Source organism: Polyodon spathula, chromosome 3 (genome assembly GCF_017654505.1).
Source record: "Polyodon spathula isolate WHYD16114869_AA chromosome 3, ASM1765450v1, whole genome shotgun sequence".
Lineage (NCBI taxonomy): Eukaryota > Metazoa > Chordata > Actinopteri > Acipenseriformes > Polyodontidae > Polyodon > Polyodon spathula.
Window position 1 is genome coordinate 84,591,464 of NC_054536.1, and position 13,640 is coordinate 84,605,103.

Here is a 13,640-nt window from a genome sequence, read left to right on the forward strand (position 1 = left end):
GGTGCCTGTCTGAAATTCCTGCTACCTTCCCCTCTCTTTCCCAACCCCGGTGGACCTTTGCGAGAACACCCGGACCCTTTCCCTCCCGTCCAGTACACTGAGCGCTGTTGTGAGCCATAGACAGAGCTAAAGGAGACCAGACTTCGTCGCAGCGCCACCACCAACACGACGACAGCTGGAACGGCCGTAACTTTATATGTTTTGATTTATTGTGTTCAGTACTGTTTTGTTTATTCATTTGTTTTCTAACCCGGGATTACCATTGCTTGTATTTCCAGGGGTTTCTTTTGTTTGTTTTGTGAAATACCGCCTTTTTGTTAGCGTTTTTGTGAATTATTAAAACCCTGCCCAGCCCTGCCTTGCTGGTGCACAGGTTGCACCTCACTTCCTGCCTCTGTGTCATCACTTCCAGTTCCCACTTCCGGTCCCACAAGCGCTACACCCACCACCCCCATCACATTCACTTACAACCGAAGGGTTCCAATTTAACTACAGTCCCTCCCTGCATGCACTTACGAGGAACGGCATTGTGGAAGTTTGTGCTGACGCTTCGCCTCCCAAACTGAGAACGGATGAGAGGTGTTGATGTTTGAAAGCTGTTACATTTAAATATGAGTCTGTTGTACGATTTTTGCCTACACCTCGGCCTTATAAACAGAATGCTACTATCCAAAGCTATTGGTCTTGCAAGTTCCATGAGAAAAAAAAATTATTTGCAATAAAGAATTTGACTTCAGGATAATTGCATTCTGCCTTCCCTTTTAATTCTGATTAAGGGAAGGCAGAATGTATTGTATTTATGCGCATGATAACAACACGACTGGAGGGTAGATCCCAGGTTTATGGGTTATTCCTTAAAGGGAAGTGCCAAGAGAACACCTGCAATAGTAGCAAATAACAGATATTATGAAAAAAAAAACTGAAATAAGAAGCTGTGGCCAAAAAAGCTTGGGGTAAATTGTGAGGGAGGAACTGAAAAAATATAGGAGTGAAATTGAGCAGTTCTCTACCTTTCTTCCTCAACGCCCTTACATGGATTGTCTGTTGTGTGGATGCAAATAACTATACTGACGTTCCTAGTGATAATTAATTATTATCATTAATAATTATGATATAAAATACCATACTAAGTTGTATCTAAATTTCATTTAAAAAAGGGATAATGCAACATCCTTACCCAGACATGAAAGTGAGTGCATTAAATTGGGTCAAACATTGTGACAGCAAAATCTAGTAAAATCACAGTTACAATCCAGCCATACTGGTGTGAAATTGCAATCACTGCGTACTTACAGTGATTCTAAATCCCAGAAACATTATTTTGTGCTGTACCTTATTATGCAAGGACATGTTTGTACTAGCTAGTTCTAAAACCCTATCCCTCATTTTGGTATTTTTGTCTATTTTAGATCTTTTGTGTTTTCGAGCTTGGGTTGCAACTACAAATTATTCAACATTTAACATTTACTTGTCTGAGAGACAGAGGATACAAATGCCTCTTTTTTTCTAAAATGAAATACTTATGAATCACTAACCTCTATATTTAAATATTCTGGCCTGTAGTACTTATTGTCTCCATCGGCTCGTCGGCTTTGGTCTGTGCCCAGGCGAATGCTCTGGGTTTCTGGTTCTTCTCCATGCTCCTGGCCTAGCTGCCACTCTGTCTGATCCCTCAGTTTGGACTGTGGGGAGTGGGGAGGGATTTCATGGCCAGTTGGTAAACGAAAACAAAGGACAGGGAGGGAATAAAGAAAACAAAAATGGGTAAAGTGGATGACTGAAAAAACTATAAGACAAAGAAAAGCGTGAAGAGAAAAAACAACTTAAACACAGTGGTGTAAGAGAGTGATGAGAAGAGGACCAGAATGAGGATGAGCAAAAATATGGGCTGAAACATCTGGGAAGAAAAAAGAGAAAAAGAGAAGAAAAAAGAATGCAAACACTGGTTATGAGGCGCATGCAATGAGCGATGCATGTGTCAAAAACAACAGCTGGCGCATAAGCCATGAAAAAATGAGACGCAGGACTCACATCCTACCGTCGTAGCCATGCAAACAAAGCCGTGCTCTGTGACGGTTCTTCTGATTCAAGTCTTACTCCATAAAAAGAAAATGATATTCTGAGGACATGCAGCATTCTGATGATTCTTAACAGTCATATATACTTTTTCTGATCTAGCCAGAGTGACTTACTATCTTACAAATCCCTGCAACATGTCAAAGCATCTTTAAGCATTACTTCCAAGTATGTTATTTTTCATGACCACTTTTTAAAGTGTTTGGCAGACTGTGCATGTACTACAAATCACAAAGTTACAAAATAACAAAAACATATCTGAACACACAGAGATATAAACAACCATGACAAAGAGAATAATAGGGCACATTAAAGACCTGTAAACATTAAGAAATAGTTCCAGAACTAATGCATTTAAGATTTGGTGAAATACTATAGCCCTCTTCTATGTTGTACGCTATATAAAATCTGTGCTCAGCTCAGTACTATGCTGGTTAATCTCGGGTCACTTTACATCAACCTGCTTCACTCCTCTTCAATGCTATTAAATTAACTAATGACTCCTGCAAAGGCACAGTGCTATGGTGCTGCTCAATTTCAGTGCCACATTGTATGAAAGAGAAAGGCAACAATTTGGCACCTGGGAAATCTTCACTTCAGCTGCGTATTTCAGTTAGTTCTTAAAGCAGCAAAGAGGAAGAACCATAAACAAGCAGTTACATGGGTGTCAGAGAAAGACAAAAATAAAATAAAAGCAGCAAACAATGCAGCGAAGCTCAGTCTGCATGCCAGCAGTCTGCAGGGTGGTCACTTCACTTGAAGTTTTGAGTATGCTTCATTGCGTCGGCACTAAGGGACAGGGACACACTTCAAACTGACTTCAACTAAAGTTTCTTTGAGGGCAAATCAACCTTGCAACCTTGCAAACTGATGACAAAGACAAAACGTAGGCTGCAGTCATGTTTGAAGGCACTGGAGCTCAATACCACAGAGAACAAGATTCAGCAGTTTAAAACAAAAAAAAAAGATTTACACTAATTGATTTATATAATTTATTATAGTGGTCCACCTGTGTTATACGCAGATAAAGGTGCAAAACTAAATACTATAAAATAACCCTAATTCATCTTTCTGAGATTAATTTTCTTTCCACAAACGTTTGGCTATTATACCTAGTACAAACAATGACAATTTCTAACTTTTAGAATATGAATTTTGACAAAATATATCATATATATATATATATATACTATATAATATATATATCTAGAATAGATATATATATTATATTATAAATATAATATAACTAGAGTCCTGAGGACATTTCATGCATATTTATTTACCTTTTACACTTCACTGGGCATTTTCAAGCAATATTAAAAATGTAAATGCAAACCTGGACTTTCCAAGGTTGTAAGTATATTCAATAAGTCTCCAAGTGTTGTTGATTTTATTTTGAGTACAAAATGCCAGGTTACTGTATTAACATCTGGGAAAGCCAATACCATCCAGCCAATCCATTACAAACACTTTGTATGAGAGCTGGGAAGGTTAAATGACACTGTTACAGTTTATCATTTTAGTTTTGAAGGTATATAAAAAAAAATAAAGTTGCAAGGTTGAATATTGTGTATTGAACTATCGCTCTTTTTTAAGTCTAGAAAGGATGGGTTGTTCCATGACTTCATGGCTAATTATAAAAGAGATACAAGAGCAGCTGTCAAAAAAAAAAATCTAAATTGTAACAAAATAAAAAAGCAGCATGTTTATTAGTTTTAATGTAGCTATGGCAGCAATTCGCTTTATTTTAAGAGCAACCAGAAGCCTGTGCTTACCTGGAAGTCAGTGATGAGGTCTCTCCCTAGGTTTCCTATGGGAGAGTCTCGCGACATGGACGTGACGCTGGACAGGAAGCTGGCAGATTCAGTGAGGTTAGGCATGGGAGAGAGGTCGTCCACCTGCTCCCTGAGCCCCTCCCCAAGGTGGTCTACCTTTTCCATGAAGGTATGCAGCTCCGTTCTGAATGCCTTCATGCGGGTGTTGATGGAATCTAGCAGCTGGGGCTCGTCCCCGTCCCCTCTAAACTCAAGGGCGCCTCCACTGGTCACCAGTAGCTTGCCATCATAGATCAGGCTGTCAGTGTCAGTGATGAGCCGCTCAGCAGTTTTCCCCAGCCGCTCCGCCTCACGCTTCACATTGGCCAAAGTTTCTTTATCCTCTTTCTTACGATGAGCCAACTCAACTGAGCTAAAGTCGCTCACCTCCGAGGGCTTTCCACTGCCGAAGCCAGAAGTCTTCTCACAGAGATCCTCAGAATCACTCTCCCCGCCAATGGGTCCTTCCCTCTTGGGGTGAAGTGGCATCAGATGACCACCATCATCATCCTCACCCTCTTTTCTTCCAGCATCACTCTCAGCATCGCTATCCCTGGGGCTGGCTGTCCACATCCCCAGGTGGGATGCTAAGTCGCATCTTTGCACGTTAGAGATCAGGACTCGGTTCTCGTACTGCAGCTTCATCACCTTACCACTCAGATCGTTGATTTGCAGATGTGCGGCTTTCAATTCTTCCTGCAATCTATCTATTCCACTATCAGTGCAGGCACTGCTGGGCTTTAACACCCCATCTTCCTCTGCCCAGCTTGCTTCCTTAACCGGCCCGAACTTGAATCGGTTCAGCTCGCTGGTCAGCAGCTTGTTGTGGTCCTCAATCTCAGAGATTGAGCGTCTGAGTAGTTCAGCCTCTTCTTCCACAAACTGCAAGTGGCGCCTCAGCTCGGCGGCTGACTCCAGGTAATCTCCGTAGGGGGAGGTAGGAACGCTGGAAACATGCTCCCTGCCCAGGCAATCCTTCTCGTACTGGAAGCGGATGTCCTCGTTCTCAGCCTTCAGACCCCTGTTCTCCACCTCCAGCTCTACAATCTTTCTACCCAGGATGTTGGCTTCCTCCTCCACCAGCTTGAGTCTCAGCTTGAACTCGGCTTCGCGGGTGCTGGGTGGCCCCCCACACTCTCCTGTCAGCAGCGGGCTGTCCACATCACCATACACCGACTTGTACTTCTGCAACTCCTGCTCCAGCTCGTCCTTCTCCCGACCCAGCTTGGCCATCTTCTTGCGCATCAGGGCTGACTCCTCTTTGGCAAACTGGAGCTGACACTTGATGTCGGCACTGTCCTCCTTTAGAGCAAAAAATAAATAGGACAGAAAATATATGACAATGCCGTATGTATAAAATTTGAAGCCCCAAACCTATGCCTAAGACAAGTCCTGTTTAGTGGTGGTTTATGTCTGTGGTCCACACAAAACAGCATGGTGAATGTGTTTACAGGACTAAGGCTGCCTCCTTTATAGGTGTACACTTGTTATGAATGTTATTATTATTATTATTATTATTAATAATAATAATAATAATAATAATAATAATAATAATAATAATAATAATAATAATAATAATAAATAATAAATAAACTATAGACTAACATTGAACAGATTATGACTGAATCACTTTTTATGTTTGTGAGCCATTGCAAGTCACAGAATGATACTGACGGAATGCTATTCAGCTATATCAGGTTTTGCATGTGAGGCTCTATACGGAACTACTTTCCCCAAAATAGGGTGGTTTATGTGTTTACAAAAACTGTATCATTGATATGGCCAGAATTTACAGCACTGAAGCGTTTCTTATTGGACAACACTGGTAATGGAACTCAAGAAAGAAAGAAAATCAAAGAATAACTCAATGTGTTCTCTATGCAGCTGCAGCATTAAAAGTAACATGTCCTCAGTATGGCAGCCACATTAGCATTAAGGGTTCATATAACCCTGCAAATACGAAGGCAGTGTCCCAGATTGTATAAGAGTTACAAGTCTTTGACAATGTGGCTCCTTGCCAAGGAGCCAGGAGACTCAGGGTCTCCAGCTTAGCCAGTAAATATCAATGTGACCTTAAGTAGGCCCACTGACCTTTACTTTGGTAAAAGTAGAAGTCTACTGAAAAGTAATTATTATTTTCTTGTGTTAACTAAAAAGCAGCTGTAGATCACAGAAACTGGAGTTCATAGAAGCATTCTTTTTTTTTCTAGATGCTGTGTAGTTCTTATATGTTCTGATATTTGAATGTAAGTCTATGATGTATTATCAAACGAAAGGATTGCATTGTTGAATACAGTGGAATGGGACTGAATTAAGCGTTAGATCCACCTGAGTTGAATACTTCTTTTCCTTATACATTTCTCGACTGCCTCTTCTCTTCAGGGTACTCTGCATAAATAGAAAACATAGTATGTCACTTACAAAAGAGAAGTTTAGTTGCATTACCACAAACCCAGACCTCTTTGCAGAGACAGTACTTCGTTGTTTTACTGAGAAATCAATCCAAAGGCACTATCAAATAACTATAGACAACACGATTCCATAGTAGCCTAGCCTATAACATGTAGCTTGAAATTTATTTACAAACTCATGTGTTTACGTTAACCTGTTTACTGTTATATCTACATGTAGTGTATTGTAGGTTGAATACAAAATTCAACTGGATTTGCCTAAGAGGTGTGCCGAGTAACAAAAACAAAAGAATGAGTATGGCCTTTTTCCAAGTATGTTATACAGTATGTATACAGTTGTGAGTTCAGCCACACCAACAGCACTCCCGCTTCTAGCATCCTAAGGTACCAAAATAAATAAATAAATACAAATCGATGCACCAGTATGTGAAATGTACCTGTCCCCGATCAGTGGAATCAATGATATACTGAAATCTAAGGGATTTCAATATATCATCATGAGCTACATTGGTAAATATTGAGTTGTCCTTTTTATCAATCAGCATTTGTTTTACAGTCATTCAAGGACATAATATAGACACATGTTTATTATGTGAGTTTAAATTATTAGTAAGTACACACGTTTTGATATGAAAGCTGAACATTAATATCAGTAGACAACATGTAAGTTACAAGTTTTTAAAGAAAAAATAATGTGATTTTGAAATGCCACTTTTTATGTATTTATTACTGCTTAATCTAAGTTAAATGATAAAAGATTTTTGGGGGAATTGAACTTGAACTTGTTAATGCCCCCACGGCAACATTAACCTAGTTATTAATTCTACAACATATTATACAGTTTTTAATAACGGCCTGATACTCTCTCTTCCTTACCTTTTTTCTTTTAATAATAGTCGTATACTTTCACTTCCTTCAGATATTTTTGCGAGTCATAAATAAAAAACATATGCCTATTTCAGTCAGGACAATCTTGCATTAAATAACCACCTTTATTATAACGCAAAGACTCATAGGTTTCCAAAAAAAACTGAACCCAACAACGGGTGAAGAAAAATAAATAGAGTAAAATAGCTGGAGCACAGCCTCATCCTTCGGAGCATCCCGCTGCCGCCTGCTAAAACACAAACAATAAAATAATAAATCTGTGCGACGTGTTCATCCCGGTGAACAAAAATGATTAGGCAGAGGAGCAACGAGGCTGGGAGTGAGGTGGTGGTGGTGGTTGCGGAGGAGGTGGTAACTTGAAATGTACCAGGCAATTGTACTATATATTTCCTGCCTGAAAACCTTGCAAGCTTTATAATATATTAAAGTATTACTGTTTTGGGCAGTCATCTCTCCTGACAGCCTGCCGAGTTCATATTCACTTAACAATGTTTTTTCTTTTCTTACTGATAGCTAATGTTAGCCAAGGTGCAGACCTTGGGTCAAACCAATGTGTTCATGTAGGGATATTTTATTGTGGGTGTTTATAAACACGGCCCATCCTCTGAATACGTTTCAATTTTTATAATTTATTTTAAACCAGTGCCAAACACAACAAGGTATAATACATATATAATGGATGAAAAAAGAGGGGGGGCAAAATATATAGTTTCACCCACCTATATTCAAAGTGGTGGGGGTACATGAACCTTTGCCCCATGGGTTAGGTGCCTACGCATAGGAGTATTGGTTACCGAGTATGACTACGATTATGTATGAGTAATGGGTTCTCTGTACACCCCTAATTTGCCTTTGAAATCTCAAAGTTGTTTAGTATTTAAAGACATTCTCTTTCCCTTTCTCTCACAATCACAACACAAAACACAAACACATATATATCAGCAAATAAATTACTGAACCAAACATATTGTGATAGAGGTTTACTGGTGGGTTAAGTGCATAAGGGAGAGAGTGGTGGCAACACCTTAATTGACAAACACTTATTGTGCCGAAATAGGATTTTTCATTCTTTACGTTTCTTGAAAGGGGAGCTGGCAGTTACTGTTGGCATCAGGTGATTAGGAAGGTTGAATGGGCAATAATGAGGGAGACAAGAAGTCAATAATGAGGGAGACAAGAAGTCTGTGGGCCATTCTGCTAGGAAGCTTTTCTATAAATATACATTTTCAACAGATGAAATTACAAAAAAATATATAATAACCACTCTAATTCTGGAGCAACTTGAACCATAATTACAAATTGTCTCGACCTCCCTCTGGGAGAGTAATGTGATGTAATTTCAATGCTGATAAAGCAAGGACAAGGAAACTTGTTCAACCTTGTGGAATAATGTACATGGAAAATGTCAGGTGACCCACTGAGTTTATGCTTCTTGGACATGTTTTAAAAGATGGCTTATCATAGGAAAATTTTCCTCCAGTCTTTAACAAGCTCAGTTTTGTTGATACAGGCCATTTACATTTTACAAACCTGAGAAACAAACAACTCCATACTTAGTACTCAAAACACCTTTGAATTATATTTATCAGTTGTTTGTTCTAGTTTTGTAAAATTACCTGGTGTACGTCACCTTCCAAAAAAACAGTGGAGGAAACACTTTGAAAGGATTGTACTTAGGTACCAGATTTCAGAAACTAAGCAAGATTTGACTTGATTTGTTCTTGGATTAGTTATCTCTATAATGCTGCAGGATATGATACAGGTGGCTTAGAGACTCTGCCCTCTGAGCTCCAACGGACACCCTTATAAATGTTTACCACAATAAACATGCACAGTAATTTAGCAGTTTTTCCATATTTTTCCCATTATACTATTCATTTTTAATGATGCTTACAATGAATACCTATGCTTTACCATGCATTCACTATGCTTTATTACATTTTGCTACACATTTACTATGGGAAACTTTTAAAAGTGGGCACTGTGCTAAGTGCGTTTACTATCCTTCTTATACGAAAAGCAGCAGTGTTAGTCTCAACAGTCAGTTAAAAAGAACTCTGACCTGGAAAAATTACACCAGTGGGGAATATAATGTAGGTTTTTAGGGGAATTTAAGTTTTTGAGAAGAGAGCTCTATATATTAAAACTCATTAAAAACCCAAGGTTAAATGGATGAATAACTAAATCACAGTTTATCTACAGTGACTGATAATGATGAAAAACAATGACTTTCAGATGTTTCTGAACAAATACAATAGTTAACAGATAAGGATTCTTATCACAAAACAATTTTAAATAGCTACATAACTAAAAGAAGAAGCATGCAGGACTTCATGACCTATACACTTCATGTACACTCAAAGTTACATTTTGTTCGGTGCAATAAAATAATTACGGCAAGCTTATTTCTCGGTAATCCCGTTGATGGTACACCCGTGGCCACGGCCCACCCAGTTTGCACACAGGCCCACCCAAATCTGCACCTGTGTGAATGCCAAGTGTCATGACTATATAACTGCAAGCCCCGACCTATTATCCTGTGTAAGGTGGAGCGGAGACGAAAGGATACTAACTAGGCAATGGTAAGTAACTGGTGACACTGCCTGTTTAACTTTAAGTGCATTCACTGCGAATTATTATATGTCTACTTAAAACATTTCAAATGGTTTACATGGGAGATATAGTGGTTTGGGATTGTTCTGTCTATAGATATTTTTCTGGCTAATCAAGAGCTGATTTTGTAAGGAAAAAATAAAAGTTGTTTCAGCTGCTTGCAATTTAACGTGAAAAAATAGACATTTTATTTTCCTTACAGTATTTCACACTGTGAGTTTATACTTTCATCAGCGCCGTTTATTCGGATACTATGGCAATGCAGTCAAACAAATAATGACTTCATGATTGGTGTTTGAGTTATACCACAATGACGGATCAGTGGCATGTATGATTTTACAATTTATTCATAATTTGAATGTATCTGTGGTTTTAAAACTTCATAATTATTTCTGTGTAGCATTAGAAATGTTAATAAATACTTGGAAACTTGGATTTTGTCATTTAAGGTTTGCCATTCACTTTTCTCCCGTGTATAAGATTTATTTTGAAGGCAGCAAAATATTGAAATTGCACGTTCTTTTTCATTAGCGTGTCAACATAATTTTAAAAGGTTTACAAAACTTGAAAAATGTTGCTGAATGTGTCACTCAAGGCTGTTTTAAAACATTGTATTTTTGTCTGCTACGTTTTTTGTAACGCAATATCTTTGTATAGCTGTACCTGAGAAAAAGCAGTGAAAACGAAAGCAGCCATATTTACCTGGAAACGAGGTATTCTCAGCACAGCTAAGATTTTAGTTTTGGTTTGAAGGCAGCAGGGGAGCTTAGCCTGATTTTAAATTTTTGCTTGACAGGTGACCTTATGCAGGGCGACTTACAGGGATAGCAAGTTATTACAATATAGCTAAGAGATTACAATACAGCTAAGAGAAAAAGCAATACAGCTTTTTGTTTGGGGATTTTTTTAGTTTCTGTTTGCACTTTTTTTGTCAAATGAAACAGGTTTTGCAATTATTGTACAGTGTGTTTGTTTCTGTAGGTTGTATGCAGTGTGCTTTGTAATTGAAGTGTATACGCGCAACTACTGTTATAAACTGCAAGAACATATTTGCCTTGCTTCACTCTGCACCATACATTTTCATGTATTGATGTATTCAGAGATTTAATTGATTGAAATCATGTTTGTAATGTAAACTATTTCCTGTGACGTCATACCTTTGGAACTTGCCCGTCCACCCGAAGTTGGGGCTCACCCAAATTTCCATTCCGAGCTACACCCTGTGGTACACATAGCTTTTTTGGTGCAGAAACAGTCATTATGCAACACAAACAACTTGGGATTTGACATTTAGGTCAATAGATGGCTTCGTTTCAGAAGGAAGAATTAAAATAGGTGAAGTGTTACAAAACTGAATCATACAATTGAAACTGAACATCTGCCAGTTTGTTCATGTGAAATCTATATTAGGAAGGATACTTTCAGTACAAACGTATGCATGTCCCCAGCAGTTCCCTGACCTTGCTGTCACTTTTTATTTCAATGATAAGAATACATGTTTGTGTTTCTCTGAGTATAGGAGTGATCAGGTACTATTTCATTAGCTCTAAACCCTTTCTGTACGATAACTATCATTATATTGCTGATTGGTGACACAGGAAGTTTGGAATGGTAATATGCAATGAATGTGTTCTCTTCAGTGTAGTACTTGGAAATCAGAGTTGTCCTGTCAGTGCTGAATTTGGACCAGGAGCTGCAGTAATTCATTATCTCATTTATTTTATGACAATGTTCTGTTCTCAGAAAGATAATATTTCCTCAAAGATGAGACATTGCTGCTTCTCTTTTGGTGAAGCAGAAAGAGATGATTTATGATAGTGATTTAAAAGTATGAAAAAATTAACCTGGGCAAGGCTTGATTAAAATGTCACTGTAAAAGCACAATATATGTAAAATGTTAAAAACAAAAACAAAACAAAACAAAATCTTGAAATGTCAACACCGACATAAAAAAATGAAAATGTATAAAATCATAGAGCTTATGAAATGGCTTGGCAATGTCGTGCATCCTGATTGGATGATAATATTCCAATGCCATGCAGTTAAGAGTACAACCAACAGTTCAATTCTTATTTGAATACAATCATACAGGCACAGTTTCAATGAATAAGACATTTTAAAACCTCAACAACACACCTGAAGGCGTGAGTGGTACTGATACAATTCACTTCTACAAGTGATTGAAAATGCTCAACTGCGCTTCACAATGTGTGTTATTGATTATATTAAAAAAAAAAAAAAAAAAAAAAACTGCACTAGAGAAACGTGGTTCGCAAGTCCTCTGCTGATTCCTTTCAAGCCATACTTTTCTGTTTGGCTCACTAATAAAGCTTTTATTGTGCTGCACATGGTAACATGTGTTTCTTGCACATGCCACTCATCCTGTAAAAGAGGGAGTATTCTGTCTCAGTAGTTTTTGTAAAGGATTGAAAGAGGTGCCTGCTGAAGAATATTCTTTCCTCTCAATGACCCTTGTGAGCGCTGGCAGCCAGAAGACACAATAGGAACCTCACACAAAAAATTCACTGCAACAGGTCAGCATGTTTTTTACGACCAATGTTGGCTTAGGTTTTAGGTTTTTAAACCAGTCACACAAACTAAAAAAACAACAATCTAGAACGATACAAATGACTCAATGTAATCTAATAACAATCTCTCCTTTCAGAGTTAAAGAATTCTAGAACTACGAAATCTGTGTATGTGTATGTTAGGATCCTTGCTTTAGTATCATATCCATTGACCTGAATAAAGCTAAGCTTTACAATCAGAAGTTTATTTTTCTATTACTCACACTGTTCTCAAGGAGGCACATTCAATCTGGCTGAGATATGGCTGACACCTTGACAAAGGGTGCAACACTATTTTGGATAAAATTGGCTAAATACAGTAAAAATAAACATACCAATTAAATTACATTTTAAGTGGTGTACTGTACATCAGATTTTATATGGACAAGTTTTCCTCAAAGAAGTTACTCACATAAATCACATTTAAGGTGCGGTAATCTTTACAATGTACAATATCTGGTTTCCTTTCACTTGACACAACCTTATTTAATATATGGTTCAATAAACAATGGGGAATGACTCGCACTGTAGAATGTGTTCTTATTCTTGATGCATTTTATATAATCCGCTAGGTTTAAACAGGAGGTGCAAGTGGCAGATGTCCAAGGGCAAGAAGGTAACTCTTTAAAAAGATTGAGTTCAGACACAGCAACAGTCCAAGACCTCTCTGAGGGTCATCTTGCAGCAGCAGGAACTAGTGCCAATAAGCAGGCAGATCACTTGATTTGTAAAAACTCCATCCATAAATAATAGAAACAGTGGAACTACTGCATTAAAGAGTAAGTAGTTGGGTTCCGAAAAATATAGTGTTACACGTCCCCACGTGTTGCTACAACTGTTCAAATAACTTGACTGCAATTTTTCTTTTCATTGTTAACATCCTGACAACTTTTTACACAAAGTCTGTTTCAAAGATCTTTTCAAAATGGCTGCTCTAGTGCACTGATAGTGTAAGGACTATTGCCCACATTGTCAAACAAGTAACACAGCAATAACAAGCCATAATGTTGTACGGAACAGAAAATTACTGCTCTTCCTGCAGTGATTTAGAGGGCAGATCTCAAATAATAATCTTTATTTTTATATAGCACCTTTCATAGTGGACCACCATCATAAAGTGCTTTACAAGATACAAGACTAGGGTGTAAACTAATGTGATCCATCTGCAGCTCCATCCATTAGTGTTGCTTTCCATCTGATAATGTAGATATCCTTCTGTCTGGTGTTGATTGCTGAAGTGTAATGCTGGCTCCAGGGATCAGCTTATTTTG

The 13,640-nt window shown here is 38.1% G+C and overlaps 1 protein-coding gene across 4 annotated transcripts in view; it reads right to left on the reverse strand.

The window, feature by feature from the left end:
• The window catches only part of LOC121313535 (microtubule cross-linking factor 1-like), an 82,831-nt gene that overhangs the window by 33,727 nt on the left and 35,464 nt on the right, over nt 1-13,640 (reverse strand). For 3 of the 4 annotated variants that reach the window (XM_041246197.1, XM_041246196.1, XM_041246199.1), the window contains exons 4-6: nt 6,219-6,278; nt 3,852-5,192; nt 1,536-1,682 (exon numbers count right to left, since the gene is read on the reverse strand). In XM_041246197.1, the coding sequence (XP_041102131.1) occupies nt 1,536-1,682; nt 3,852-5,192; nt 6,219-6,278 (1,548 nt within the window). The remainder of the gene's footprint in view (nt 1-1,535; nt 1,683-3,851; nt 5,193-6,218; nt 6,279-13,640) is intronic. The other variant, XM_041246198.1, reaches the window with a different exon arrangement.